Source organism: Calidris pugnax, unplaced genomic scaffold (assembly GCF_001431845.1).
Source record: "Calidris pugnax isolate Ruff unplaced genomic scaffold, ASM143184v1 scaffold95, whole genome shotgun sequence".
In the NCBI taxonomy this organism is placed as follows: domain Eukaryota; kingdom Metazoa; phylum Chordata; class Aves; order Charadriiformes; family Scolopacidae; genus Calidris; species Calidris pugnax.
The window spans coordinates 14606821-14634630 of record NW_015090885.1 but is presented as its reverse complement, the minus strand read 5'-3'; the positions used below and the strand labels follow the sequence as shown (position 1 = coordinate 14634630).

General features: G+C 43.5%; 1 protein-coding gene across 2 annotated transcripts in view; it reads right to left on the bottom strand.

The window, feature by feature from the left end:
* COL8A1 (collagen, type VIII, alpha 1) overlaps positions 1-27810 on the bottom strand; it is a 91927-nt gene that overhangs the window by 4459 nt on the left and 59658 nt on the right. For both annotated transcript variants that reach the window (XM_014947203.1, XM_014947204.1), the window contains one exon: positions 951-1266. In XM_014947203.1, coding sequence (XP_014802689.1) covers positions 951-1263 — 313 coding nt within the window. In that variant the 5' untranslated portion in view covers positions 1264-1266. The remainder of the gene's footprint in view (positions 1-950; positions 1267-27810) is intronic.

Sequence of the window (27810 nt, the reverse complement as noted above, 5' to 3'; positions counted from 1 at the left end):
ACCCGCCCTCTCTGCACATGTTGTGTTTTATGCACGTAGAAAACCTCCTTTGCTCACAAGACGCATTGGTTTTACTACAGTCAGTTGTGCTTCTTCAGACACTCCAAAAATAGGCCCTGAAATCTTCCATTTCTCTCTGAAGCCAGCGGAGGCTGTGGTTACACAGAACCCTCAATGAGACAAAGAGTTAACCAATTTGTCTGAAGTCGCAGAGACGCTCACTGTCTCCACAAGGATTTTATGACACTGAGTGTTCCTGGTTGCCCTTTGTATTTTGGACTTTTTTCGATGTTTTCTTAAATAGTCTAATACTGTCCAAACTTCCTTTACTGAATACTGAAAATGGTTGTACGTGCAGACTCATGCAGTAATGCCCTGTACCTCCAGAGCCTCAGTTACTCCCATAAATAACCTACAGAAAGAGGAATGCAGAGACAGAAGAGCAATTTTATGTGTTTATCTGCAAACCTCTAAATCACAGGGTCTGGACAAATCTAGACAAAACTGTGATATTCCTGTAAATTCAGATCTTGGGGCTCTTAGCTTTTATTTCATGTCCAGTCGCTGCAGTGAGAGTGGGAGCACCTCTTGGCCTATCTGCCTAGGGAATCAGAGGGTTTTCTGCAGGTGAGGGGGATTATGAGGTTTCTCCTACCCTCCAGCAAGCACCCAAAAAAACCTGGGACCAGCCCCAGATGCTGGAGGCTCATCACAGGTAGGGCTGCTCAGAGGCAGTGCTGCAGCCTGGGGGAGGACTACAGCCTTGCTTGACCCCAAGCTACCCCACAGCTCATGTGAGCCCATCTCCTTCACCTGTGGCCAGGTATCAATCTGGCCAGCCTTCAGAGCACCTGGATGCTGTGCCCGGCCTGCTCTCCGTCCTCATTTCTGCTGAGGCAGACAGTGCTGTGGACACCACGCAATGGTGGCCAGGGACATGTCAAGCCTACCTTTCTCTTTCTTGGGAGCCATGTCCTTGCCAAGCAGAGGCATCTGTGGGACCTCCTTCATGTACTGAGGCAGATGGGGGTACTCTTTCCCGTACTGCATGTGGGGCACCTCCTTGCCCATGTGCTGCATCGGGATGCCTTCTTTGCCCAGTGGCATGTGAGGTACTTGTTGTCCGAGGGGTTGGTACTGGGGCACCTGCGGTGGCAACTGCTTGATCCCATAGTAGACGCCGCCTTGAGTAGACCTCACCAGCTCTAGGTAAATAGTGACAGCCACTGCTAGCAGCTGCACAGGGAACAGCAGCATGGCCATCACCTGCAAAAAAACACAACAAAACCCACAGTTGGCACAAAATGCTTTTTCGTATCATGAGTTTTCCACCGGGGACAACCTGCTCTCATTTTCTGCAGCAAACAGGACCTAAACCTCTGCAAACTGGCATCCTGCAGGCAGCAGGCCTCTGTCTGGTTTACTGGAGGCTGCTACTCAAATAGTACTATTATAGCAAGTGTCCTTACATGTCTTCTGTTTTATGCCACCTCACGCACCCCAGGTGGTGCCTCTGCAGTTTCTCCATGCGGGGACATGCTCCCTCCTGTCCCCAAGCTGCAGTTTGTCACTTTCTCACTTGTGTCAGTGCCATCACACAAGATTTGGGAAGCTCTGCTGCAAACTCTGGCACAGGAGTGCAGGAGGGGGCTTTCTGCCCAAGGAAGCTAAATAATCAACACTCTTTCTGCCATGTTTTCCATAGCAATGAAAGCTTAGTTTCTGCAGTTTAAATCTGTGCTTAGGGTTGTGCCCTGTGGCTGCAGGGTCCAGGAGGTCTCGATTTCTATCACAGCTCCTCGCCAGCCCTCGTCCTGAACTAGGCTCCGATCCTCTCAGTCTTCACCCAGAAGAACAGGGCCATCTAGGGGCTGTCTGGGCCACCAGTGCCTCTGGGCAGGACCAGCCAACCCACGCCTTTCTCTGGGGATGTTCAACTATTTTCTAAAGGTCTCCCCCACTGCAGACACTGTCCCCTCTCCAGGCAGCCCTTCCCAGTGCCTCTCCAGCCCTTCTAACATAACAGAACAGTGTCGGTTGTTCTTTCTTTTTTTTCTTTCTCAAAATACAAGCTTGGGACTTCCTGCCCCATCTGCTGTGGCTTTCCTTTCTGCAGTACTGGTGTTACTAGCAGGTGAGCAGTAAATCAGCAACCAGGAACTCCCTAAATGGGCACAAATTTGGGGGCAGCCTGAGGCAAAGAGGAGCCTCTGTGTGTTTGAGTATTTTGCAGTTTGTCCCACAACTGAGCCCGGTAGGCAAGTCCCATTATTTTGACATGCAGGTGGCAATTGCCAGGGTTGATGGTGTCCCCTGGGAGTGCACAGGGCAAAGGTGCCCTGTGCCCAACCTGAGCTGCTGGAAGAGCCCCCACCACGCAGGCACACCTGCAGAGCTTTCCCAAACCACTCCTAGGGACTTGCTCCCAGCAGCTTCTGGGCCCAGGTGTGGGGAGGGTGGCCTGAGGAGGCAGCAGGGGCTTTGCACCTCCTGCTCGTGCTCCTGTCCCTTTCCCACAGCTTAGCTTGACGGAGGATAAAAAAAGCTCCTCCACCTGTGGCAAATTGGCTCAGCAACGAGCCTCCTTTCACCTGGTTCCCTCTGCCTTTTGCAGGGTAAAGCTTCTCCCTTTTCCTGCTGGGGCTGATCCTCACGTGTATCCAGCTGCTTGGGGGGCTGTAACCCCGTCTCCCCTGCGCAGGACAATGCTGTAGCGTGTGAGAGGACCCCCCTTCACTTGAGGGGCTGCACGACCTGACCTGGGCTGGGACACGTCCTTCCAGGGGCCATAAGGAGATGAGGCTTTGGGCAGGTAAGGCCGCTGCTGCGGAGAGCTGAGGGAAAATGTGAGAGGTTGGTGGGGTTGTGGGGAGGAAATGTGTTTGTGGAGAAGGGGGCAGTGAGCAGCTCCGCTTGCCTCCTCTGATGCTGGGCAGTGGGCCTCTAGAAAGGGCCTCAGAGTCACTGAGGAGGGCAGGACTTTGCAAGGCATCCATGAGGGACCTGTGCCCGGTGGGCAGGGGGTGTGAGCAGGCTGCAGGGCAGCTGCAAAACTGGCCCAGCTTAGGGAGCAGGTGAGGGGCACCACAGGCATCGAGCCTGGCAGTCATGGCTCGTGTTTTCCCCATTTGCCCCTGGATGACTTGGCTGGAGCACCGGGAGGGCTGGGAACTGCTTTTCTCACTGCTCTCTGCTGTGGTGAAGGTGACTGATCGGGTGGTAACATTGGGTGTCATTTAGTTTTTATGTTTTACTCTTGCTCAAAGTTCTCTGTTCACTTCACATTAGCAAAGCACTTGAGGAAAGAGCTCACTGCTCTTTTAAAACATTTCTCCTTCATTTTGCTCTATGAGATCTAATCTCTCAATGGAAAACAGAGTATCGTCATTACTGAAGCTGTAAGTGGAGGCTAAATCCAAACAGCGAGATTAAAACAACCAGTAGAAGGTTCATCTTTTCAATAATGTTCCTAAATAGATATATGAACCATAGAAAAGACAGAACTATGTGTTAACAGCAAAACAAACCATTTAAGAAAATGAAATATTAGCGAATAAACACTAGATGGAGCATATGTTGCACAGCTGAGTTTCTACAGTCACTTTCTCTCCCAGGAATTTTAAGGTCTTGGATGTAACCAACTGCCATGTGGCAAAGAAAGCCAGAGCCAAGATGCACAGGAGTTTGTAGCTAAAGCCCTAGCGCAGTCACTCGTTTTGCTCAGCAAAGCATTTCACCCAAGGCTTCATCTCCAGCGAGTTTAATGTGGCTTTTAGCCCACGGCTGCCTGCTTTGCCACAAGCTAAGGGATTAGGGCCTCAGGATGCAGGATTTCTGCTTCAAGCTCGATGGCACTGGGCTGTGAGGACAGCCTGTGCCTGATCAGTTGCTGGGGCTCAGCTGGGATGTGGTAGCTTATGAACCTGCTGCGGCTTCATCTGGGCACGTGGACCCTGAGTAACTGGGGGATTTTTGGTGGTGTTGGGGTGTGTTGCAGGGGTTATGCCCACCCTTGTCTCTGTTGGCCTGTCTGTTCCTTTCTCTACCATCACCAGTAACTGGCTGCAGCTTTGGCTCCCGGTAGCTGGGTAGGGAAATGCCTGCCTCAGTTTGCAGGTAAAATCCCAGCTACTGGAAAATCTGCAGCTTCCTGTGCATTGCTCCCAAATGAAAAACGTTGCCTGTGCGAGGAGAGAAATGCAGTGAAACCTCTTTAAAAAATACTAGAAGATACTGGATGATTTAGAACTGTTGTTGAAACCTAGAAGTATGAAGGGCAGGGTGGATTTTGAAGAATGAAGTTATTAAATTAGCTTCTTGGCTTCTTTGTTGTTGTGGTGGCCAGTTTTGGGGGTTTTATTTTTTTAAAAAGATAACTTCAGTGGAATAAACGGAGAGGGAAATAGGTAAAATTCCTTTGGATGTGATTTTTCTCTTTGTTTTTATTACAAAATGAGGGCTTTGTGTGTGAGTGGGAGCTATTTGAACTAATTGAAAAAAGTTTCCTACGGGGAGACTCGAGCCTGCCTGCAGCTGAGGGTGAACTCAACCTCCCACTGCTTGCGCCGAGCTCCCTCCACCCTGCCAAGCGTCACGCAACCCACCTGTGGTTTAACAGGCGGGACCACGCAGCACACGAGATGTTTTTGTGTGCGCGCATGGAAATTTTGAGGGAGATCAGGCAAGACTTCTAGAGATAGGAAGGCTCCAGAAAATGAGGTGATCTCACTACATCTGTGTTTCCTTTAGTGTTTTTTGATTCATCATAACCAAAACAGTGTGGCCTGGAAATGACAAATTGCTTCTCATCTATTGATTTTGGCTGGGGCTGGTGCCTGTGGCCAGCTGAGGTGGAAGGTGGGGGTTTATTTACTGAACAACCTCTGGCTAGATGGGACTTGGCCGACATCTTTGTAGGAGAAGGTCAAAGCCGCCCAGAGACTTCACATGAGCTGTCTGGGTCTCGGGATCTGGTGCAGATACCTGGGAAGTAGCCCATGTTCAGCACCAGCCCTATGGCTTGTCTCTCCCCTTGCTCCCCAAGGAAGGAGGGGTCAGACAAAATTTTGTCTTGATGAGAAATGTGGTAGAGTCGTGTGTGTGACTGCTACTGCTCACTGCCTCCTGGCAGCAGGTCCAGCTGGATTATCCGTATCAGATACTGTCACTGTAAGGCAAGCCTGCCCTGAAGCATGAGGGATGCCTGCCCTGAAGCATGAGGGATGCCTGCCCTGAAGCATGAGGGATGCCTGCCCTGAAGCATGAGGGATGCCTGCCCTGAAGCATGAGGGATGCCTGCCCTGAAGCATGAGGGATGCCTGCCCTGAAGCATGAGGGATGCCTGCCCTGGAGCATGGGGGATGCCTGGGATAGTCTTTCAGTGTTTCAGCTCATTGCCTCTCTCATCCTACTCGGCTTTTCTAAAAAGTTATTTATGTAGCGAGAGAGAGAAGTTGAAGGTCATTTTTTCTGCGCTGCAGTTTGTTTCTGAACGCCTGGGTGCACGGCTCTCATTGAAGACCTTGTTAGGAAACCACTGGCATCTTTAAATGCCTAAAAGCTACTGAAAAATCTTGCTTTTGATTTTTTTTTTAAAAAAGGAGCATATACATCCTAAATGTTGGACAGGTTCCTCCAGAGCTTGTGAGCAGCAAAAGGAGATTTTCCCAGCGGTGACAGGACTTAAGGAAAATACCAGAGTGAGGGGGAGAAAAATCTGTGCTGAAGATGCAGCCAAAGTGTAAGGCTTCCCACACCCTTCACCCAAATCCCAGCAATTTAGGGATCATCTCCAAACATATTCATGTAATGTCATCTGACGTGCTTTCAAAGGTGTCTATCAGCAGAGCGATAGGCTGGTTTTGTAATGGGATTTTCTTGTGTTTCTGTCAGAAAGCAATGGGCATGTCAGGTTAATCGGTGCATGCGTTCACCTTTAGAGAAGCCAAAGGCTTGGAGAATGCAAAGTTTTACTTTAACTGTTTGAACATCTGAGGGAAGATGAAGAAGAAGCTACTGTGCCTTTGTAGTGTGTGACGTGTCATTTTGCACCAGTCAGATTAAGACAGAGTAAATGTTTTGCTTTACCTCGGGTGTGGCAATGGAACATTATCCTCAACCACAGTGTTAAGCTGCTTGTGTGTGAACGCGTGTGGTTGGCTCTGTGGGTGAGAGAGAGTCCCTGAAAAAGCACATTTTTATGGGCAAAGCTCAAGTGAGAACATTTCTCAATAATCTCTTTGGCAGAGCTGTTCTCCTGAGAAAACTAGAAAGGACCTTCCTCTGGCTATTTGCATTTGTCAGTAGAAACTGAAGACAAAACAAAATGTACCAGTAGTCATAATTCTTAAATTGATGTGAAGAAATAACGGCTGGTTTAGCCTAATTGTGCAAAGAATGTATGGAAAGAGTGATGCCCATCCGCGTGGGACTTGAAATCCTAGGTGGCCTTGTAAAGGGTGGAAGCCAGACCTCGATTTATTGGTTCTTACAGGGAAGTGATGGCTCTGCAACCAATTTTGGGGTTAACTGAAATTTATCTATGTCTCGGAACCTGCAAGATACTTGCCCAGAGATGAGCCCTGTGGGCTTAATTTATCACACATTGTTTTTGAACTGCTGTATTTCCCAAAGAGGCATAAGGCATGAGTAGGTCTTGGAGACCTGAACTCTCCTGCCCTGGGGTCCCTTCCATGGAGGCTGCCTAAAGCTGCAGGGACCCGTTCCCCACTGTGCTGAGGGGAAAGACTTGCTAGCACTCAGGTTTCCACATGGAAAATGACTGCTGCAAAACTCGCAAAATAAAAATCCCAGTGACTCTGGAGGTTTTTGTGCTCAGAAGAGGGCTGCTAAAAATATTTGATGCTAAAAAGCTAAGTTCTCTGGGGTGTTTTTGACGCAAGATCAGAAGTGGTTAGGAACATGGCTACTTTTGGCGTAATCTTGATAACTGATCGTATTACCGGATATCTACAATGGGGTGTCCAGGGATGGCTCTTGGGGAGTGTTAGGTCCAATCCCACAGGAACACTATAAACCTCACTAAAGTCCCTCTTTGTAATATTAGGACGTGCAGGGACAGTATAATGCAATGGAAATGGCAAATGAGGTGTGACTGCGTGTAAGGAGTAACACCACCGTGTTGCAGGGAGTGGGTGCATTAGATGTGCAGTACCCCTCCGTGGGGAGTTCCCTGGCTCACAGCCAGAGGTAGGTGGCTGCTCATGTGGAGTTAAAGAAGGGCTTGTAAGAGAAAGCTACAAAATCTTCACAATTCGATAACCCATTTTTTTTTCTGTTTTCATTGTTAGTGCTACTTTGGTAACAAATATCCTATACTGTTCCTGTTTTGTACTATATGGTTCCCTTAAATTGCTGGGTTATATGTGCAAGCCTGTGCACACCTCCCCCTTATATGTATTTTTGTCAAGGTTCCTACCACCTGAAAAGCACTAGATTAATCACTGGGTATATAATTTCTTTTGGGCATCTGTAATCTAATTCTGTTAGCCAGCTACTTTTCTTCTAAGAAACTTTAGCACAAAATGAGAAGAGTGGCTATCAAGGCCTCAATTCCTATAGTTGCCCAGCACCAGTGAGTCATTGGGGTGACTTAAAATAGGGGATGTCTTTAGATGTGAAAAGTCAAGCAAATGTTGGTGGTCGTTCTCAGCAGCAGTGCTGGGATGTGTAGGTGACTTGAGCCTTGGTCTTCCCAGCATGTTGTTGTCCACAGTTTACAAAGATGCTATTTCTAAACTTAATCTCAGCTAAAATTGATCTTTGGATCATTAAACTCCTTCGAGGACTAACTTGTCAATCAGTCAGCACTTTCTGAAGGGCTCAGAGGATACCCTGTACTGCATGGAACACTGAGCTTTAGTGGAAGCTCATATTTTTGGGGACGGGAAAAACCAACAACATTCTGTTTGCCAAATAATTTTGTATTTGCTCAGAGCTTAGGGTGCCATTTAATACACTCATTACCTCTTGAATACAAAGCACTCTTCTGCCTTTCTGTGCCAAACAAGATTTTATGTCATTTGGACAGATGTTTTTGCATTTGCAATCAAACTAATTACCTCAGTTTGGGGGGGTTTCTTTTTGAACGTTCAGTCATACCCCGCATAAAAATAGGGAGTGAAGGCAACCAAGTGTAACTTGGCACCGGCTTCCTCTGAAAGCTAACCAGTTTCATAACGCAAATTAAGACTAGCTGCGCTGATTTAATCTTATTCTCAGCAGTAAAGAGCAGGAAGATGGTATGGGAGAGCGCAGGCCCTGTGTGAGAGCTCAGCCCTGCCGTTGACAGGAGATGATTGCTCCTTGCCTGATTGCAGCCCAAGCAGGTTTGGGGTCCCCCATCGTTTAATTTTTAATGGTGCCTACAGCTTCATTGAAGTCAAGACCTGTTTCTAGTCTACATGAAGAGTTTACCTTGCTAAAGGGTCTATAAGGCCCTATGTAGGGCCCAGCAGGGAGGAAAGTAGGATGTACTCCTGCCCCTGAAACTCTCCCACAGAGATCAGGTTTATTATTCCCCCCCCTTCCCTTTTCATTGTCCCCTCCAAGGAAACAAAGTAGAGTTGAGTGTCCGTGTTCAGTTTAGATTACTGAGAAACAGCTATTGTTCAGTATGTTAAAAATAAATTAAATCATATTTTGCTCAGGGTCTTACAACTGTGCCTGATTATCATGTGGTATTTACTAAATCTAAGACAGTCATAACAAGGATTGTTATAATACACGTTTTAAAATGCACACATGCATAAACCTGCTGCTAATGGGAAATAGTCAACATGTGGCGGATGCCTATTTCTGTTTTTGTTTTTTTTTAAATTCAAAATGGTGCCTCCTGTTGTTTTCTTAGAGAAGTGTGAAAACATCTAAACAAACAGCTTCATCTTAAAAACTGATAATCATCTATAGCTATCTTTGACTTCAATGGTAATTATACAATCTTTTCTTGCTATGCCTGGGGAGATCTCTGTTTATCCATTTGTAAATCCATGTCGGAGACAAAGGAACATCTGCTCCCATCTTTCTGCAAATACATTTGTGTGTGTCCTGGGTCTGGATGGTCACCCAGCTCTCTGTATGAAAATGGCACCCTTAGACTTCCTCTGTTTCTTACTTCCAAGCAGTGAATGTTTGTGTGTGTGTCTGTATCTACGTATACACGACAACAGTTGTCTATGTGCAGGTATTTATGTGTGCGTGTATGTGAAAATGCGCATCCTGGGACTGGAAGCAGTCATCACCAGAAGGAGAAATGAGGCTATGCAGATATAATTATGCTGCTTTTACTCTTCTCCCTATGCCCAGTCTCCTGCCAGCCTACCTATGTGGGCCCAAGTAGGCATCTCCATCTCTCTCTGCAAATCTGAGCATGATTAGGTCGGCACCTCCACAGCCTCTATCTCCCCAGCACAAGGCTCTGCTGACTCAACACAAACACGAAGTTCACGATTTACGATGGTATTCAGATGCCTGGCGCTAGTAATTGATTTCCAGGGGAGCCAGTCTCTTGCGTGTCTTTGAGGATCTGGCCCAGAAGCTGTTTGCTGGAAAATGCCCGAAAGCTACTTGGAGTCAGACGGCAGGGAGCCGTGAGGAGGAGGAGCAGCGAGCTGGGCATCGCTGGCCGGGTGACCACAGTCCCCGGGGATGCGGATGTCTTGCGTGGTGGCATGTACTTGCTTGCACGAAGCGGTGTCTGACCTCGGGGTGGGGAGGAAGGACCAACGTGGGGGAATGTTTGCAGAAAAGCATGCGACTTTAATTATGGGATTAGAATTAATTATAGGTAGGATTTAGCAAATACCTGCCTTTGAATACATTTTCCTGTTCTCTGCCATATGGCATGTGCTTGAATCCTCTGCCTAATGCGCTCTTCTGGGCAGTTTGCCTACAGTCTTGGTGGCAGGCGGCTTTGATGGAGACACTTAAGCGACTGCCACTAGCTGCCCGTTCAGCGATGGGCTGCGCGAGGCACATAAACCCCGACCTGATAACGTGGAACACACAAAGTGATCAAAGCCAAAAGCTGCCTCCCCGCTTATCGTCACGTAATCGCCCTCCTGGCACAGAGCCCGGGACTGGCGGCCGATGCGTCCCACCACAGGCTGTTTCTTCAACGCGGGAAACGACCTGAGGGCTCCTTCTCTGAAGTGGTGGTGCTACCAGCACTTGCAGAAGGAGCTCCCCGTGGGGCACAGGCACTGGCACCGTCCAAGGAATTTGCCTTATCAGATGTAACGGGTTTTGCTGTGCACAGCCCACTGGCAATGAGGCTGGTTTTAATGGAAGTGCTTTTATAGTCAACCGGCTGTCTCCTGGGGGCGTTGTCAGTTTGGGGATTGTTTTGGTGAAAACGCTTTACATCTACTGCCAGTCCCCTACCCCAAAATAAATGTGAAGACAAACAACTAGTGATGCACTTCAGACTGCGCTGCTTGATCCAGTAGGCTGAACCTCGAGGTGCTGATATTTGAACCATGGTGATTACTGGTTGCAAAACAGTGTAGACAGGGAACTACAGGCTTTCTTTGGAAGCCTCCCTCCTCAGCTGTCACTCATCACTCTTGGCCTTACTCTGAGAAAGGTTGTGCTGGCTGCGTGCAGTAGAAGTCTCCCAAATTTTCATGGTACAATTGTTTGCATGTTATTACGGTACAATGGTTTGCATAAGTGTATCACAACATTTTACTGTTTTAATCTAAAGCAGTGCCTCTAGCAGCGTTGCTATGAGTTAGACTCACTGGTAAAAGTGTAAAAAGTTTCCATTTTGCTACCCCTTGGGTTCAGCCAGCTTCGTGAACAAGCCACACGCCAGCAACTGGCTCTACGTGACAATTGAATAATCTGCACAGTTTAGTGCTGAGCTTGTTCATCAGTGAAATGCTCCATCTTATCAGATGTATGGGAGTAGAAAAAAGTCAGGGAAGAAGACTGTCTCTTTCTTTGGCAGTTAATAAAATCATATGTCCTTAATCTTCACCCAAATACTCACATTTGGCAGTCTTATTCTGAAGGACCTCTACCAGTTTTACTGCTCAGAGAGCTCTTTCCTCCTTTGATTAATCAAAGTATTGTACTAAAAGTAGAAAAAATAAAATACATTCTTTGTGAAGGTACATCAAGTCCCAAAGAGACACAAAAGATCAACTCAGGCCATATATATTTAATTCTAATACAGCCTGGTTTAGGGTTTTCTTTTATGCGTCTGAGAAGACTGCTTAGAGGGGGAGCATTGTGTGCATTAGTAGATCTCGATACCTTTAGGGAAGCTGAGATGTGTACGCAAAAATTCCATTCATTAACATCCATGAGACTCGAATAGGGGCTAGAATACGTATCTTTCTCAAACACTTCACAAGAAGTGGCAACAGAAAGGAAAATCCTGATTATAGGAATGCTGTCGGTTATGACAATGACTGATTGTTACAGATGTCACAGGAAAGATAATCTGTCTTTTTATTAGATTAAACATTACGTAAAGCAGTACAGCTGTCTGCAGATGTAGTATCTGTGTAGGCTTGACTTTTCAGACTAGCTAAGCTATGCTTAGTCCCACACCTGAGGAGACAAGGGAAAAGTAGCCAGAAACTGCTCTTGCACTTTGCAGCATCCTGAGGCTGTAGCGAGTGCCATTTCAGTCCCTGGTGCTGCTTGAGGTCTGACCTGCCTTGCGTGGCCTGTGGGCCACCTGCAGGCACCCTGCAGAGGTGTGATGTCCTGCCACACCATCACCACTGTCACTGTATCTACATTTTTGGGTGTAAAAAGGCTAAACCGTGGGCTGGGTGGAGAGAGCCCAGCTGCAGCTTTGGGAAAGGCAGGTGTCTGTCTCTGTTACCACCAAGGTCTGGCTGGTTTCTCTGCAGTGGGATATTTTGTGAGGCAAAGGGTCCTGGCACCTCTTGGGCAGGAGGGCTGGCTCTTTGGAAAGGCATAAGTTTTAGCCTCTTTATTATCAATGATGAAGCAGGAGGTTTAGAACTCTGAGGTTTAGAACTGTATTTTCCCTCCTCTTTTAGCACTGCACGTGTACTGATTACATTTAAGTGCTTTACTGTGTTCTAGGTAAGAGCCGTTAACCCCTAACAAGGCATCAAAATCATGAAATCTCATTAAGAAAAAGAGTGTAATTCTGGGTGCACTGGTTCTTTGGTGGAAGTTTTTTGGTTACAGAGAAACTTTATTTCATGCGCCTCTTTGTAGACATCATGCTCTAGCCTTTGCAACCCAGAGAGTGTTTACTTTAACAATCCTGGGAGCTGCAGAAGAAAGCAAGAAATCTGGGGGGTGGGGGAGCTCTGAAGTACTTGGTCTGATCTTAATTTGAGACAATTTATTGTTCTCTGTGACTCCTGTTGCAACCCTGTGCCCGTACACGTTGCCTTCTTGCCATAAAATGTGCTTGATTGCCTCTTTCTGAAACTGGCACAGCGTAGCATTTCTGTTCCTTTTCTCACTTTGATGGCATACAAAATGTGTTTTTTTGGCTCTTGCCCTCGTGCCCTCTTGCCCTCGTGCTGCTTCGTGACTTTTTTTTTCTTTTTTAAATAAAAGCAAAAGGCTTTGGAGGCTCTGTTTTGGAGATGAATTATAACCACTTAATAATATTTCCGTTCACTGTGCTGAGACCGTCAAGAGAAAGAACAGCTTCTCTCTCCCTTATTATTTGCTGTATTCTAACTTTGCAGCTCCTTGGAACCCCAAAGTACTTGTCCAAGGAAGATAAGAAAACAATAACAAATGCCTGTAAAATATTTTTCTTGAAGAAACCTCCTGTCTCTCAGACAATTTTTATTGGAAGGTTCATTTGCCATTAAATAGATTCCTGCCCTTTGCATACTTTTCCTACCTTTGCTCAAACAATGGAAGAAATGATCTTGCCTTAGAAGGTTAAACATACTAGACTACTCCACCCAGACAGAAATCAGGAGGATGTTTTAAAATCATTTAGCAACAGTTACTTTCCTATTTTATTATAAAATACTGCAGATACTGTCATATTTGGTTAGGATATGCTGATGTTAGACATGACCTGACACTGTTCCACTCACAAAAATCAAGCAGATGTTACCTCATGATCATATTTCCTAAATGGGTAAATTTTATTTTTTTATGCTACTTTTCTTGATAAAGACTAATATGACAATAACCACAACTAAACAGTCATTTGGTTAAAATGGTTTCAAAACTGGGCTTTTAATTTTTATAAAAGGCCCTTTGTTCTCCGGGTCGTATCTATGGGTGGACATGAAGTTGGAAGTTGCCAGATGGTTGACAGTGGATCTACCAATGTACATCTCTTCCTAATCTGGCACTTGGGTGCAATGACCACCAGAAACTCTAGTGTGCTCCTCTACACTGCCACCGCGACTGAACTGCTCACATACATCACTGTGTCTTGCCAGATACATCTGCCCATAAAGACCTTCTTTCTTTTGCTCTTGTGCAGCAGGTAAGAAATGTTTCTTGTTCAAGTCTACTTCAACACATTACCACTCGACTAGTCAGTGGGCAGAGAGACAAAGATTGACATCATTGTTACTCATTAACAAATGTAACATGTACAGGCCAACACAGACGCTGCTCTTTTCCCACTCTGTGAGTGCAGAAATAAGGGTAGGATGACAGCACCAAAAAATCTTTCAACTGAGTTGTGAAATACTCCCTGCAGGTTTGATGCAGTAAATACTTACACTAAATGTTTGCCATGTCTTTCAAAAGCACAGTAAAGACTGCTTTTGAAACGCACACACAGACATAAAAGACACACACCCACACCCCCTTCACACATTTATCCTGGATCCATGACAATATATAGTCATTTAAGCTCCAAAGATGCCACGAGGCAGAATTAATTTCCTATATGCAATCCAATGTACTAGGGTTTAAAGGACTTGAAATTACCATATCTGTCACCTTGGAATAACCCAACCAAGGCCAAAGGAAAGCAAAGCCAAGTACTGAAGAGCAAATACTACCGCTCGCTCACTTAAGTATCTCAACTCTACTCCAAGAGAAACAATCTGAAATGTTGAACGGAGCCATTTGGACCCATGATTACTGGTAACTGTGAGACTAGCAAATATACAGGCTCTAGAGCTGGTCAGCGCTCCGGTCTCCTGTCTTAACTGTTATAAAATGTCTGTAGCTCTGGCGCTAGCATTTCATCAGCACTGCAGCCAGGATGAAGGACACTGCCAGTGGTGACAGGCTGACAAACCTGTTGTTACCCAGCTGCCTGCCTTCAGCTGCAGAGGTGCAGCTGGAAGCACATGAGGAAATAGGATTGGAGGGGGAAATTAAAGCTCTCTGGTCCATAATAGAGATCTAAGTCTCTGATCAGAGACTGATCAGCTGTCCTCTGAGCTGGCAGGCCGCTAAAGTCCTCCTCAAGGGCTGCTTGGTCCCAGTGCACAAACTTTCTTTAATGCAGGGCAGGGACCTGAGGCTCCCTTTGCCTGCTGACACTTCCCAAGCTTTCAGACAAACCCTCTTGTGACCTTCTTCCTCCCCAGGCCTCCCTGGGTCTGTTGTGACCTGTGCCAGCTCTCGCCCACCTCCCTGGGAGCTGATGCCTGTAGCCTGCTGGCCGGGGCACACCTAGGAGGTAGGAAGTGCCTTTGCTAAAGGAAGGAATTAGACCCCTCTTCTACAGCCCGAGTAAGATGGTGCTTGAGCTGCTGACGGCTTCTCGGAGTTTGAAAGAAAAATCTGGCACCTGCCTTCAAAAGAGGATTGCGGGCTATAAGCCCAGGGTGGCAGGACTCACGCCTGTGTACTTCATTCACCAGAAGGCACTTAAACCCGGGAGAGAGCTAGGATTTAGGATGAACTGCAATCTTCAGCTTTTCCTATTTGGCTGGCTTAGGCAGCTCCCCAAACAGTGGCTTTTGTGAATCCCCCTCTGAGGCACTTAACTCCCCTTACGCACATGCATGGAGTCCAGGCATCTAATGCAGGCATGTGGACTCCATTAGAGGGCCAGATGCAAACCTCCCCTCATGGATTAGGATCTGAAAGGTTCTATATCCTGTATTGTCAATCAACTAAGGCCTCCATTTTGCCTTCCCAGTCCTCCTTTTATGTTTCAAAATCTGGATTTATTTTTTTTTTTAAGCAGATAGGTATTTTTAACAATTCTTCTTGTATCTATGTGAAGGAGGAGTTAAGGCATGTGCTAGCTGTTCCCAGGATGACACAGTTAAGACAACAACGACTAACTTCACAAAACCTGGTGTTAGAAAAACCAATGCACTTAAATGAAATCATATTCTTTCCCACAAACTTTGTCCACCAGATTCTTATTGCTGAACATCAGAACCAAAGGTTCATGGCCACCTACAGGCCATGGCTTAACCGAATAGAAAATAAATCCATTAGGCAGATATTTCTCTAGCAAGAAAAAAGGAGTCTTGTTTCTCCAAACAGCAGAATGGCTATCAGGAATGCTTACAATCATTTCTTTTTGTTTGTTTTGTTTGACTGAGATGGGGCACCTACATTAATTCTGAAGTGTGGGGTTTGTTTTTTTTTTTTGTTAGGTCAACTTGCTCAGATTTTCAGATGTTAGTGGAAATCGTACATTCTTAATAGAAATAACTTTGTGGAAAGTATTTGTTTAACCATGCTTAACCATGCTAAGGAAAGAGATAATCTCGAATACATAATTATAGCCCATAGGCTCAGAGTTTGAGAGGATTTTTTTTAAGGTCTGAGCTGTATTCCCTGAAAATTATTGCAAAATTCTCATTCTCAATAAATGAAATAACGAGGCTGATTAGATCCTTGCAAGAATGAGTCCTTTAAAGGACCGTACTTGCAAGTTGTGCTAGTAAAGTCATCCAGGGGCTAATGTTTCCAAAATATGTGTTTGCAGCTTTGTGAGCTCTAAAATCCTTTGAGGTATACTTTGGCAAGTGCCAGTACTGGGCGCAGGGTGCAATTTAGGCGATGTTTAGCGTGGGAGCACTTTCCTGCTGAAGGCATACTAAATGGCAAAGTGCTTCTAGCTGAGAAGTGGCAACACCAGCAACTCTGAGCAACGTGCTGGGAAAGTGAGCCCTGCCCATACACACACATACATAAGCGTATGCACACAAATGAAACAATCAGTAAGAATTAAAATAAATAAATAAAAAAAACTCCCAAGATAAGCTTTGTTGGTATTACTGCATCTATATGAGTAGCTTGTGGTGGTGTAACTGTTTCATGCTGCTGGCTGATGGGACCCCAGAGGACAGCAGCTTCATGGCAGGCAAAGGAAGAAGCTGCTGGAGGAAAACTGGGTTATGAACAGCAGGGAAAATATGATGGGATTAAATGAGATACCAGAGATTTACTAGCTCTCTGCTTGGAATAGAAGGGTAATCCAGTTTCTTCCATCTTCATTGATTTAAACCTTAGTAATAAATCCCAATGACTGTACTGGACAAAAATCTAAGAGCTTTTATAATCTGTGGGATTGTATGGCATCCATATTTTATCTCCTCTTTATGACTGATAGCTATACCTTTTTTTATCCTTTCTTGTATTCATATTTATCCCCAAATGATGCAGAGTCTCTCAACAGTGGTCAGTTGAAAATGACTTACTTTTTTTGATACTGTAATAACGATTAGATGATGTTATCTCTTTGTCTTGGTTAAATGTGACACCTGAAATGAACTTGTCTTGGACAAATCATTCAGAGGAAGGGGAGAGATTTGTGTTTTCCTCCACTTGCAGTGTATTGTGACCACAGAACATTGGTGTGGCATTCATAATATAGTGGTAACTGTTACGGAAGGGAAGACAAACCTACTTATTTTTCATTTGGAACTGCAAAATTAACACCATTTTGTTGAAGAATTTTCCTGGCTAGTTCTCCCTTGGCTGCCTCAGGCTAAAAATGACTGATGAAGTTTAATATTTTATAAACCCTCCTGACTATGAAAGTCTAGTAATTCTCTTTGGGAGGATCTATGACACAGACAAAATGCAGAAATCTGAACAGATGTGACGGGAAACTATATGTGGTTGTGACTGTAACTTTGAGAAGCTTATGTCCCATCAGTTCTGTGCATTAATTACACTGGTAAATATCTTTTTTTTTTAAAGTAAACAAAACTAGTATTTCCTAGAGTTCAGTAATTCAGGCCTCGACAATTGTAAAGAAATACCCTACATGATCTGGAACAGATTTTTGTCAAGTGACTCAATTAATTACTTCCATGTGACAATTAGCAACATTAGAAGCTCTTGAAATTCAACAGTCAGGGAACTGATCACTTGTGCAGACAGGCAATTTGACGTATATAGATAACCCAGTTTATTTTTAATGGGAACTATAACCTGTATAAAGTTTGTTAGTTGTTGAATATTTGTAAAGGGATCTCAACCTATATATACCCAGACAGTTATTCATGCAGTAGACTATAGCCTGTTTTTCTTAATCAAGCAAAACTACAGTGAGAATTTTGCTCAATTAAGAACTGAAGAATTTGGCTGAGTTTTGTTCAGTTCTTGGCAGTAGCAAAAACTGGTCTTTCCAACAGTAAGTGCCAGTGCAAAATATTTTGGCAAGGAACAAATGTCAGTTTAGATCTATGAAATTCCCTTTTTCAGGCAGTAAAATTGAATCACTCTGGTTTGTATTAGCTTAAAAATACCCAAACCCTGGCCTACAATTGTGTAGCTAAGTAAACAGGTATCCACTACTGGCCCAGGTTCTGTTCTCAGTTATAGAAGCATTTAGACTGCAGTGGAGGTAATTCCTAAACAGAATAATAAATGTCTTCTTCTCTGGAGATACTCAAAACCCAGCTGGATGCCTGCTCTAGGTGAACCTGCTTTGGCAGAGGTTTGGACTGTATCATCTCTGAAGGTTCCTTCTGACCCCTACCATTCTGTCATTCCGTGATATCACCGAGTCCTAACTTTTCCATGTGCTCAATTTATTGATATTGGTATTTTTCTGCTGTAGGAAAGATCACAGTGGCTAAATGTATCTGGTTTGAGGTGGACAGCATGGGTGTTACTGAGTCCATTTTACTGCATCTTATCTTGCTAATGATGACATTTAATGGGATGTCGCAGATGCACAGCTTTACTTGCCTAGCCCCTCTGAGCAAAAAGGAAAATTTCCAAAGATGGAACAGTTGCAAGATAAGTGGGAGTGTTGCTTTCCTTTATTTTTTTTTTTAAGGAAATGTTTTTCTTATCATTTTTTTTTTCATCTATTTAAAACTATCCCAAATTCTTCCTGGGAATTGGGCTGGAGATGTCATGAGAACAGACATTATTTCATATATCTGATATCTTTTTTTTTTTTTTTTTTTTTAAAACTGGCAACAAAGATCCCATTTAATTAAATGAAAGCAGACGTTTGATGTCTCTGTTGATGTACAGTCCTACAGGCAGTAGGAGAATGAGGGAAGAACCCATAAAGTAAACCTATCTATTAAATTAAAAATACATACTTATGTTCAGATTTGACTATTGTTTTACAAGGAACACCCAAGAAAACATGCATGTGGATCCCATTTCCTGCAGACGTTTGCTTTAAAGACTCATGAAATCAACATATCATACTTCAAAGATTTCTTAGTTTAGCTAGAAGTAGGGTTGTAAATGTTCTCCTTATATCCTTACCATGGCTTAGTGGATGCTATCAGCCAACCCGCTTCATACCTGTGGAAAAGACTACTTCTCTTTGGCCTGCCAGGGAGCTCTGTAGGCCAAGTGTCAGCACCGCAATCAGGTCTATAAATCTTCTAGGTTATTTGTGTGCTAGAGTTTCTCTTGCCATTGTGATGAAGAAATAATTGAGTTGCAGAATTCCACCAGTACATATGAAGCTCATTGAATTTTATTCTCTAACAAACACATTATTTTGTACATGGAAAAAAAAGTATAAATGTAAGCAGATACATATGTTTTTGATATTTGAACCCATTTAATTATATCATTAGTTTTGCCAAATAACATGACATGGACAAGTTAGATGTTAGCCTTTTTATAATTTAACCAAAGTGATCACGTATATTGTGTGCTGGCTACACAGACTATTATGTTTGATCTCTGTCCAACCACAGAAAATTGGTGCAAAAAAAAATATGCATGGGAGGATCCAGGGCTTCCAAACGTGTTAAACTCATTACAAAGACACTTTAAACTTACTCATCGTTCAGTCTTGTTTACACTTGGTGATAATGCCTCACTGACTAAAAGTCATAATCCAAAATTGATTTTGTAAAGAAATTCAGTGGTGCCATCTTTTTCCTTGTAATTATAATATAGATGAGTCTCAAGAAAAACAAAATTTTCAAGTTACCACATTTAAAAATGCACATCTATGGCCTTGCTCAGCTGTGTGCTGCCAAAGCACGTGCATTAGAAATGAGCTGAGGTGGCAGTGTCCAGATCCAGAAAAGCCAGTATTTTTTACTGCAGATATAACACAGACTCCCACAGTTGCTATCTCTGAATGTGGGGCTGATGCTCTGAATCATAATGGTGGAACAGGCATATGCTGAATGTTTACTGTTCTCATTAAATATTCTTTCTTTCCTACTCCTACTGGAGTGCAGTGGGTTAGAAAATGATAATTGTGAAATTGTGTTCCTGCCTCCTATGAGGACATGCTCCCCCCTAGAGAACTAAGGAAATAGGCTAGACTTAGACATGCCAGTATCTCTGAAAAAGAACAAAGGCAGACTATAAACTGTCTGGTATTGAGGAGTTAAACAACGAATTGGCCCTGGCTCTGAGAAAAACTCCTATGTTGGACTTGAATCCTGCCTGCTTACTCACATCATGGGACTACGGTAGGGGGTGGCAGAATTTTGGTGTGAGTACCTGATCCGGTATGTCCGGACACCGTCACTCAAGCAGCAGACTCAAGTTTTAAAAGAACCAGAGATTTTTAAGCACATGTGTAAGATTGTTTAAAGCTACCTCTATGACCTTGGACCAGTCACCTACAGCACCTTTTTTTGTTTTGATCCTATGGAAAAGGCAGGCCTGATCCACCAAGTCCTGTTCCCTTTCCACACCTGTATATATTGCTTGCTATCACTCCCCAAACTCCTACTTTTGGGCATGTTCTAACCCCTGCTCAACAAGTTTCTTCCACCTTAAGCATTACAGTTTGTATTGGAGAAGGAACGGAGTGATGAAGAGAAGCAAACCAACTGTCAGTGGAGTTTCCTGCAGTGTCTTAAGGTCCCTCAGCTCACACATCTCATTTGGGATGCACATGGAGTTCAGAACTCCAGATGGGGTCTACAGTGCAGGAATAGAAATAACCTGGCAAGCCAGCTTGTGGCTGCAAGATGGTGCAGCCTGACTGGCTAGTGGTACCCATGCCACCTGGTTTAAAGTTAAATCTTTGATACCTCTGCAAAATGCTGCAGATGCTTCTGGATCTGCTGTATAGGTATTGGCACACTTTGCCAAGCTCCTTCAGTTCCTCGTTTGCAAAATGGGTCTGAAACTCCTTACTTAGCTCTGAGTGATGCTGTTAGACGTACATTAAGCATTTTAATGAGGGCTATACTAAGTGATCAGTCTTCTCTTATATTTCTCATGCTCATGAATGTGTAACACTAATTTATAGGTGGAGAAATTTTTGGTGGCAGTGAGCTTTTTTTTATGTACTACATTGTTTCTCACTGTCTTCAGTCCCTGCAGTTGACTGTTTACAGGTCTCTGTGAACCTCTAACTGTAAATAAAGCCCCACAAAGACCACAAGTCAGTCTTGATGAGCAGACACATTTATTCAGGTTCTCTTCAGGGCTATGAAACCCAAAAGAATAATCTCCTGAAAATATATTTGTCAAGAAGATGAGCACTCCAGATAAACAATAAAGGCCAAAAAAAGAAATTAAAGCAGGACATCCCCCCACATTGTTTGCTTAAGCAAAATCAGATGGATTTGTCTCTGGGGACCCCAAAACTGGAGCTGGTTTTCTTTCATGCTAGGTGCCACACTTTGCCTCCTCTTTTTTCTGGTCTTGCTTTTGTATATATCATAGTGTCTAAAGCAATTATTCACATCAGTTATTCAACTTAAACCATGCAAATTAGAACTGTAGTTGCAGTTAATATGAAACTATAGGTGCTATCCCCAGTTTTTCTTAAACCCTTACTGTATTACTTAAATTCTACATGCTATTGCTTCTTCTGAATTCATTGCTTGGTCTGAGTAAATGTAATTAATTAACTCTGTTTTAACCCCCCACTCCAAGCATCTTCCCTACACCTTTAATTACAACAGCTTTCAAGAAAATTTGCCTTTGCAGTCTATGATGCCATTAAGAGATAGAATAGTACTTTACAATTAAAGGGACATACTTCTTTGTCTTGACAATATATTTTATCCTGGATTAGATCACTATTTTGTATGTTTTGGAGCCACCTGAAATTAGCTCACTTCTTTAAGGTATTTGTTCACCTCAGTTTTAAAACAACCAGAGTAACCTTTTTCAGAGTCTTTCCAAGAAATGCTTCTGTCCTAGAAAAATGTGTGCTTCACAAAACCAAACTAAAAACTATAAGAAGAAATGGGTCTTACTGGAAAAAAACTTTACAGCAATCTCTTTGTGAGAGAGGAATAAAGTTTTAGGCCATGATATTCATCTATGAGTAGTGTAATTTAGAAAAATCTTCCTTTCTATCGATGGCATTGTCTCTATGTAAAATTGAGATAACATGGCCAAGCAGAAACAACAACTGCTTCTTGGTTGTAGCTAGTCCATCTCCTAAGAGTGGAAGAGCCTTCCTTACTGCCAACTTTCCAATATGGCATTCAGTGAGACTGAAAAAATCTTGTGGAGAAGGACGTGAAGAGGGTAAAGGGGCACTGACCGAAAATCGCACTACCATGGTTCAGATTAGTTCATTACCTGGAACAGGTTGCCCAGGGAGGTTGTGGCTGCCCCATCCCTGGAGGTGTTCAAGGCCAGGCTGGATGGGGCTTTGGGCAGCCTGGTCTAGTGGGAGGTGTCCCTGCCCATGGCAGAGGGGTTAGAACTAGATGATCTTTGAGGTCCCTTCCAACCCAAACCGTTCTATGATTAAAAAGAGAAAATACTGTAATAAGGTCTGGAGTAATTATTTTGGCTTCAGTATTAATCACATAAATCATGCTGTAAGGAGCCCAGTTTGCTGCAGGAAGCAAGAACACAACCCAGGGCATGATTTGGGTAAAATGCATGGGGAGGCCACGTCTTTTGTGTGCACTGGCCTCCTGCCACAGGCAGTTTCCAGTGCTCCAGTGGGGTGGGGATGGGATGCTGCAGTCCTTGTGTCTTTACCCATTCACTTGCTGGTTCCTCCACCTCCACCCTCTCCTAGGGTAGCAGACCAAGCCAACCTGGGGTCTGCTGTCCCAGGGGCTGCCCTGGTCCCTGTGGATTCGCCCTGCTGCCCTTTGCTGCCAGGGGGCTGGGGGAAGGACTCCTACCACCATCAGTGGTCCCCACCTTAAGGCTCAGGTGCTCAGGCCGTGCCCCGCTTTTGGAGCTCACCTGTTACGACTTCAGGACTAGGTAGTGCTAATTAGTGAAAAAAGAGCTGAAATGGGTGATCGAAATGAGCCTGTGAAAGCAGAGGAAAGGCTGGCACTTGCATGGTTATATAAAGGAAATATTGTTATTCCTAAGGAAAAGGTACTGTTTCTACAGCTATAATCTAAAACATGTTTCTCTTTAGCACCAAAGCCACACACTGGTATTCATCTAGGCTTAATGCAAATACTGCACCAGGCAGTTCAGGGATAGTCAGCTCTTACGAGCAATGTTAGCCCTGTAAGCTTTGTTTGGAGTTTTATTAGATTCCCTACTGCACTCTTCAGTAGACAAATTAGGCTTGATATTTAAAACCCATCTTCTGTAATTGTTCTAACTCCAGGTACAGTCATGGTAACTGATTTGTGGCAATAATCAAAAGATATTTAGATGTTTATGTATTGTTATTTGTAACCAGGTTAAAAAATGGATTGTTAGCAAATATATTTATAAAATCAAGCATCCTGAAAGTCAAACATTGTAGCAGCGCATCTGAAGATCAAATGTTACTTATTGATGTGTATATATTTAAATACTGACAGGTGCTACAGCCAATTGAAATATCAGTTGGAGCGACTGTTGATCAGTATGGAAACTATATTGGGTTTTCATGGGAAGTCCTTGAGAGCGGACAGGTCTCACTGCTGAAGCTGCCCCGTAGGTGGCGTGAGCCATCCACTCAAGTGCACACACAGGCCTAACACTACTTGCATTTTTTTAAAAAAAAAGCAAAATAACAAAACTATGTTCACATAATTGTCCTTTATATAGGTGCTACTGCCTGTGTTGGCTGGGGCATAGCTGCGTTACACTGCTTTTGAGTTAGAACTATCATATCATGATAAATTATAAAGATATTTCTTTCTGGTGAAGGTAAAATCTCATCTTAAGACACAGTGTTCACCTGTGTCTTTGAATGAGGAGGGTCCTCTCTTCCAGTTACCTCAGTTACCTACAGCCAGCTCATTACACACAGTGTATACCTGATATTGGCCAGGGCAAATATGATATTAGCTGAGCATTAACAAATAGCTTTCCTTTTAGTCCCTTCTGGCTTTCTGTCTTTTAGTCTGTGTTGAGTTTTTTAAACACTATCTTGTTTGCCAAAAGGCAAGGGACTTTGTTTTCTAGCTACTCTAGAAATGCATCATGTGGGAATGTGCTTTTGCTCATTCCCATTGAACATCAAAACCTGTAGATTTTCCTGCTGGTGTGTAGAAAATGATGAACACAGCCCTTTGATCCTACTCTTTCTATATTTAGGGAAGAAAGGGAATGGATTTTGAGTGTATCTGTGGTTCCTATGTAGTTATAACTCCTATTTAGGGATGATATTAATTCCTGACTAGGTGTTTGTATTCCACACCTGACCACGGTAGGAAGAGGTACCGTGTATGTTCAGGCATCTGTTCTGCTCCGTTCAGCACTACTAAACCTCAGAGCAAAATTGTACGTATCTAGGTAAAAAGTGAGGGGGGAGAGGAGAGGAAATTCAAAGGAGAAATCAAAGGAGGATTGTCTGGAGACACCTTCTATCTTCAGCTTTTCACAACTGCTGAATACTTGCACAGGTAACTACTATACTTTTAAGCCAGGTAGAATGGACATTAGGTTTCAGGTAGAGTAAAGAAATTTTAATGAAGGGACCCAAGAACAAAATATGTTTTGTATTTCAAGATACAAAAATATCTGCCTCAAGAAGGGCATGAAGGAATATGTCGCATAGCAGATGGAACAGGTATTCAAGCTGAGCTTGAAGGACAAGGTGTCCAAAGTATCCAAGCATCTAAGACTGGAAACAGATCCCTCATGATACTGTCAGGTACACCAGTGGGAGTCACAGGGAATACCCCACCAGGAACCTCTCAGCACCTATAGATACTACATGGGCTTGAGTGTTTGCCACTTGCAGTGTGCACAACAAACTCCTAATGTATGGTCACCACACATCTGAGATACACCAGGGGTTGCAAAGCTAGGAACACAAAGCTCATTTGGAAGATTAAAAGAATACACTTTGTGAGAAATTTAGCCAATACCTGGGTCACCTACTGTCCTATTTTTACTATTTAATCCTGTTCACACTCCTAAAATACCTCTGTTTATTCCAAGCCCAGGAGAGACGCATCCAAGACAAGATTAATGCAGAAGGGGTTTTGTTTCTTGTTTGTTGTTTCAGCAGTACAGGCCTGATTATTGGAAGTGGTGATTCCACAAAAAGCAGTAGTCACACTCACTTCTTAGGTACACAGGTAATAAAACTCTTCTTTGGATTTCTGCGGTTATATACCTCCAGGAAAACAGTCTCCACTTGGTTTAAATGTAGTTGAGTCCAGGAAATAAAAATGTCATTATCAGTGTTTGACAGGCCAGAGCTAAACCTTTCCTAAAGGAGATGTTATAATAATATCCAGAGGAGGGAATGAACTTATTGCAGGCAAAAGTTATAATAAAAATAATAATAAAAAATTAGACTCCTCCAAGTCTCCTTTGGTTCAACTACAGACTGTAGGAGATTTCTCATAAGAACATTTGATATTTTAATGCGACTGTATATTGGTTGAGAAAAGAGGAATATAACCTGTTGAGAGTTAACATTTTAGGACTCTTCGCCATCCTGCTAAATTCAATACTGCATTTTCAGCAAGAAAACTGCAGGCTGCTTGGCTTAACTGAAGCTTTCAGATTATCAAATGTCATATGAAAAAATACCAGGCAAGTTTGGGCTGAGTAAGTGTTAAAGCTTTGTTAGGATGGCGTGTCCTCAAATAATTGCAGAATGCCAAACAGAACTTCCCGTGTTCCTTCAGGCTGAGGAGGGATGCCAAGTATACAGAATTGGAAGCTGTCTATCAGGGTTTTTTTATTTGCTTGATACTGTGCAGACAGCAGAGACAAAATACCAAAAATGCCTGAAATCCTTATGACCTTTCACTGCAAACTGTGAACTTTGTCTGCTAAACTCAAATTTCTATTTACACTGTCAGCACTGGCTCCATGCTGTTGCCTTTTCTTTGTCTTTCCAGTTTGTCATGTATTGAGGGACAGCTTCACAAATACTGCACAGGAGGGGGGACCTGAGCACATTCCAGAACTTTTGCAGGTTCAAAATACTAAGTCTCCATGTTGTGGATTGCTTAAAGATAGCTGTAATGCAGGCAAAGTAGCATGAAATATGCTGTTTGCACACAAAGCAAGTATTCTGCAGAAAGCTTTAGCTTTGCCATCAGCTGGCGTGGCTCACATTCCCACGTTGTGCACCAATGCCATGCTGCTGCATAGCTCACCCCATTTACACCATCTCCCATTTACACCAGAAATACACAGGCAACTACAGAGTAAACGGTCCAAAAATGCATCCAGTAAAATACTGCGTCAGCTTCTCAACTAAAATATCCCTAATTTCAGCACTATGTTCTGACATTCATCCACCCCTTGTAAATCATGAGCTAGACTACTGCAGTGAAAAAGAATGGGGAAAATTTCATGTGTATAAAGTAGAAATTGTGAGATTGAGTAGAGCGAGTAGAAAAGTGAGGATGACTGAGCGCTGCCACGGGTTGCCCAAGGAGGCTGTGGAGTCTCCATCCTCGGAGATAATTCAAAAGCCATTTGGACATGGTCCTGGGCAACTGGTCTAGGTGTCCCTGCTTGAACAGGGAGGTTGGACAAGATGACCTCCAGAGATGCCTTCCAACCTCAACCATTCTGTGAGTCTGTGAAATTGCTCCTATGCAAGACTACTATGAACTGTAATATTTGACAGTGTTTGCCTAACTTTTGCAATTGAAAAAGGATATCCTTACCCTGCTTCTTAAATAAGCCCAACAGCTACATTCAACTCCTTTGAAACTAAATAGAAGTTTTAACTATATAACAAACGTTTTAGCTGAACTATCATTATTAGCTGGGTAATTGTTCTGACTGTATTTCAAATTTAATTTCATTCTGTGGTAGCATTCCCTGAACCTTACAAGACCCAGGGTAGTAATAGAATTCTGTGTCTGAACTCTCTAGCACCCAGAAAACTCTTAAAAGGTGACATTTCCAGAGAGACTCCTGCATAGGTGTTTCTTAAAGAAACTCAGTGAGTTCACAAGGAATCATTACTTTGATAAATCATGTCAATGAGGCTTTTGAAAGAAGACTGTTCACTTAGTGCTACTTCTCACTGAACATGGAAGCTACGGAAAATGTGTGGAAAACACTTGCAAAGTGATAACTGCAGCTATATGCTCTCTATATTGCTGTTAATCACCTATCTGTTATTAAATCATATACTTCAGCACATAAAGAGGAGGATTTACGCTTAATGCAAAACCCGTAAAAAGACACACTGTTTGGTACAACTGTTTTTCAAATCAGATAAGACACATTGCTGTAGTCTTCCATGAACTTCCTGTTATTAGTATAAAAATCTGCTGCCTACTGGCTTGAAGTCCCTTTCCAGCCTGAGCAACGTTGAGTGAGCTGCTTCTCCTCACTGTGGAAAGGGGCAGTCATTGCGTGTCACCAAGCAAAGTACTACCAATGAACTTGTCGCCAAAGACCAGAAGTAAGTGTGTACATGTGTGCACACGTGAGGTTGTCTGGGAAGCAGGGGACTATAGAGGCAGAGGATTTAACGAGCAGCAGGTCCTTCAGGTCTCTGCTTTGTGCAGCCTGGGATCGTAAACTTGTCATCAGAGTTACTAACAGCAAGCATGAGGTATCTGTGGAATATCCCCAATTCTAATGATTTGTGGAGACAAGTTCATCTTGTTCTTTTTCTGTGTTCTTCTGTAGTAGAGCTTTATGTGTCAATTATCGCTACTAAAGCCCTAAACAAGCCCCTCTCCTTCAAAACACAGACAAAAGCAACCATTGGGTTTATTCACAATAATTCTTGGATTAGTTAAAGAAACCACATTCACCAACAGGAAAAGAGAAGTAAATTTCTAAGCTATTGAATAACACTGCTATGTTTGGAAAGGGTTTTTCTTTTGTAATTCCCCTTTAATTTCCTCCCATCCAGAGCTGCTGAGAGGAATCTGAAGCTAAGTTTTCATGAGCGACTAAAGGAGTCCAGCAACTGACTCCTGTTTAAAATCAATGGTCCTGGAAATGTAAGGTAACATTTCCATAAACACATGAGTAATTTGAGGTTTAAGTTCCACTAAAAATCATCCAATACTTCCAGCTCCCCGAGTCAGACAGGGAAAAGGCAGACCAGTAAACTAATCCTTATTATCAGATAAGCAGGAA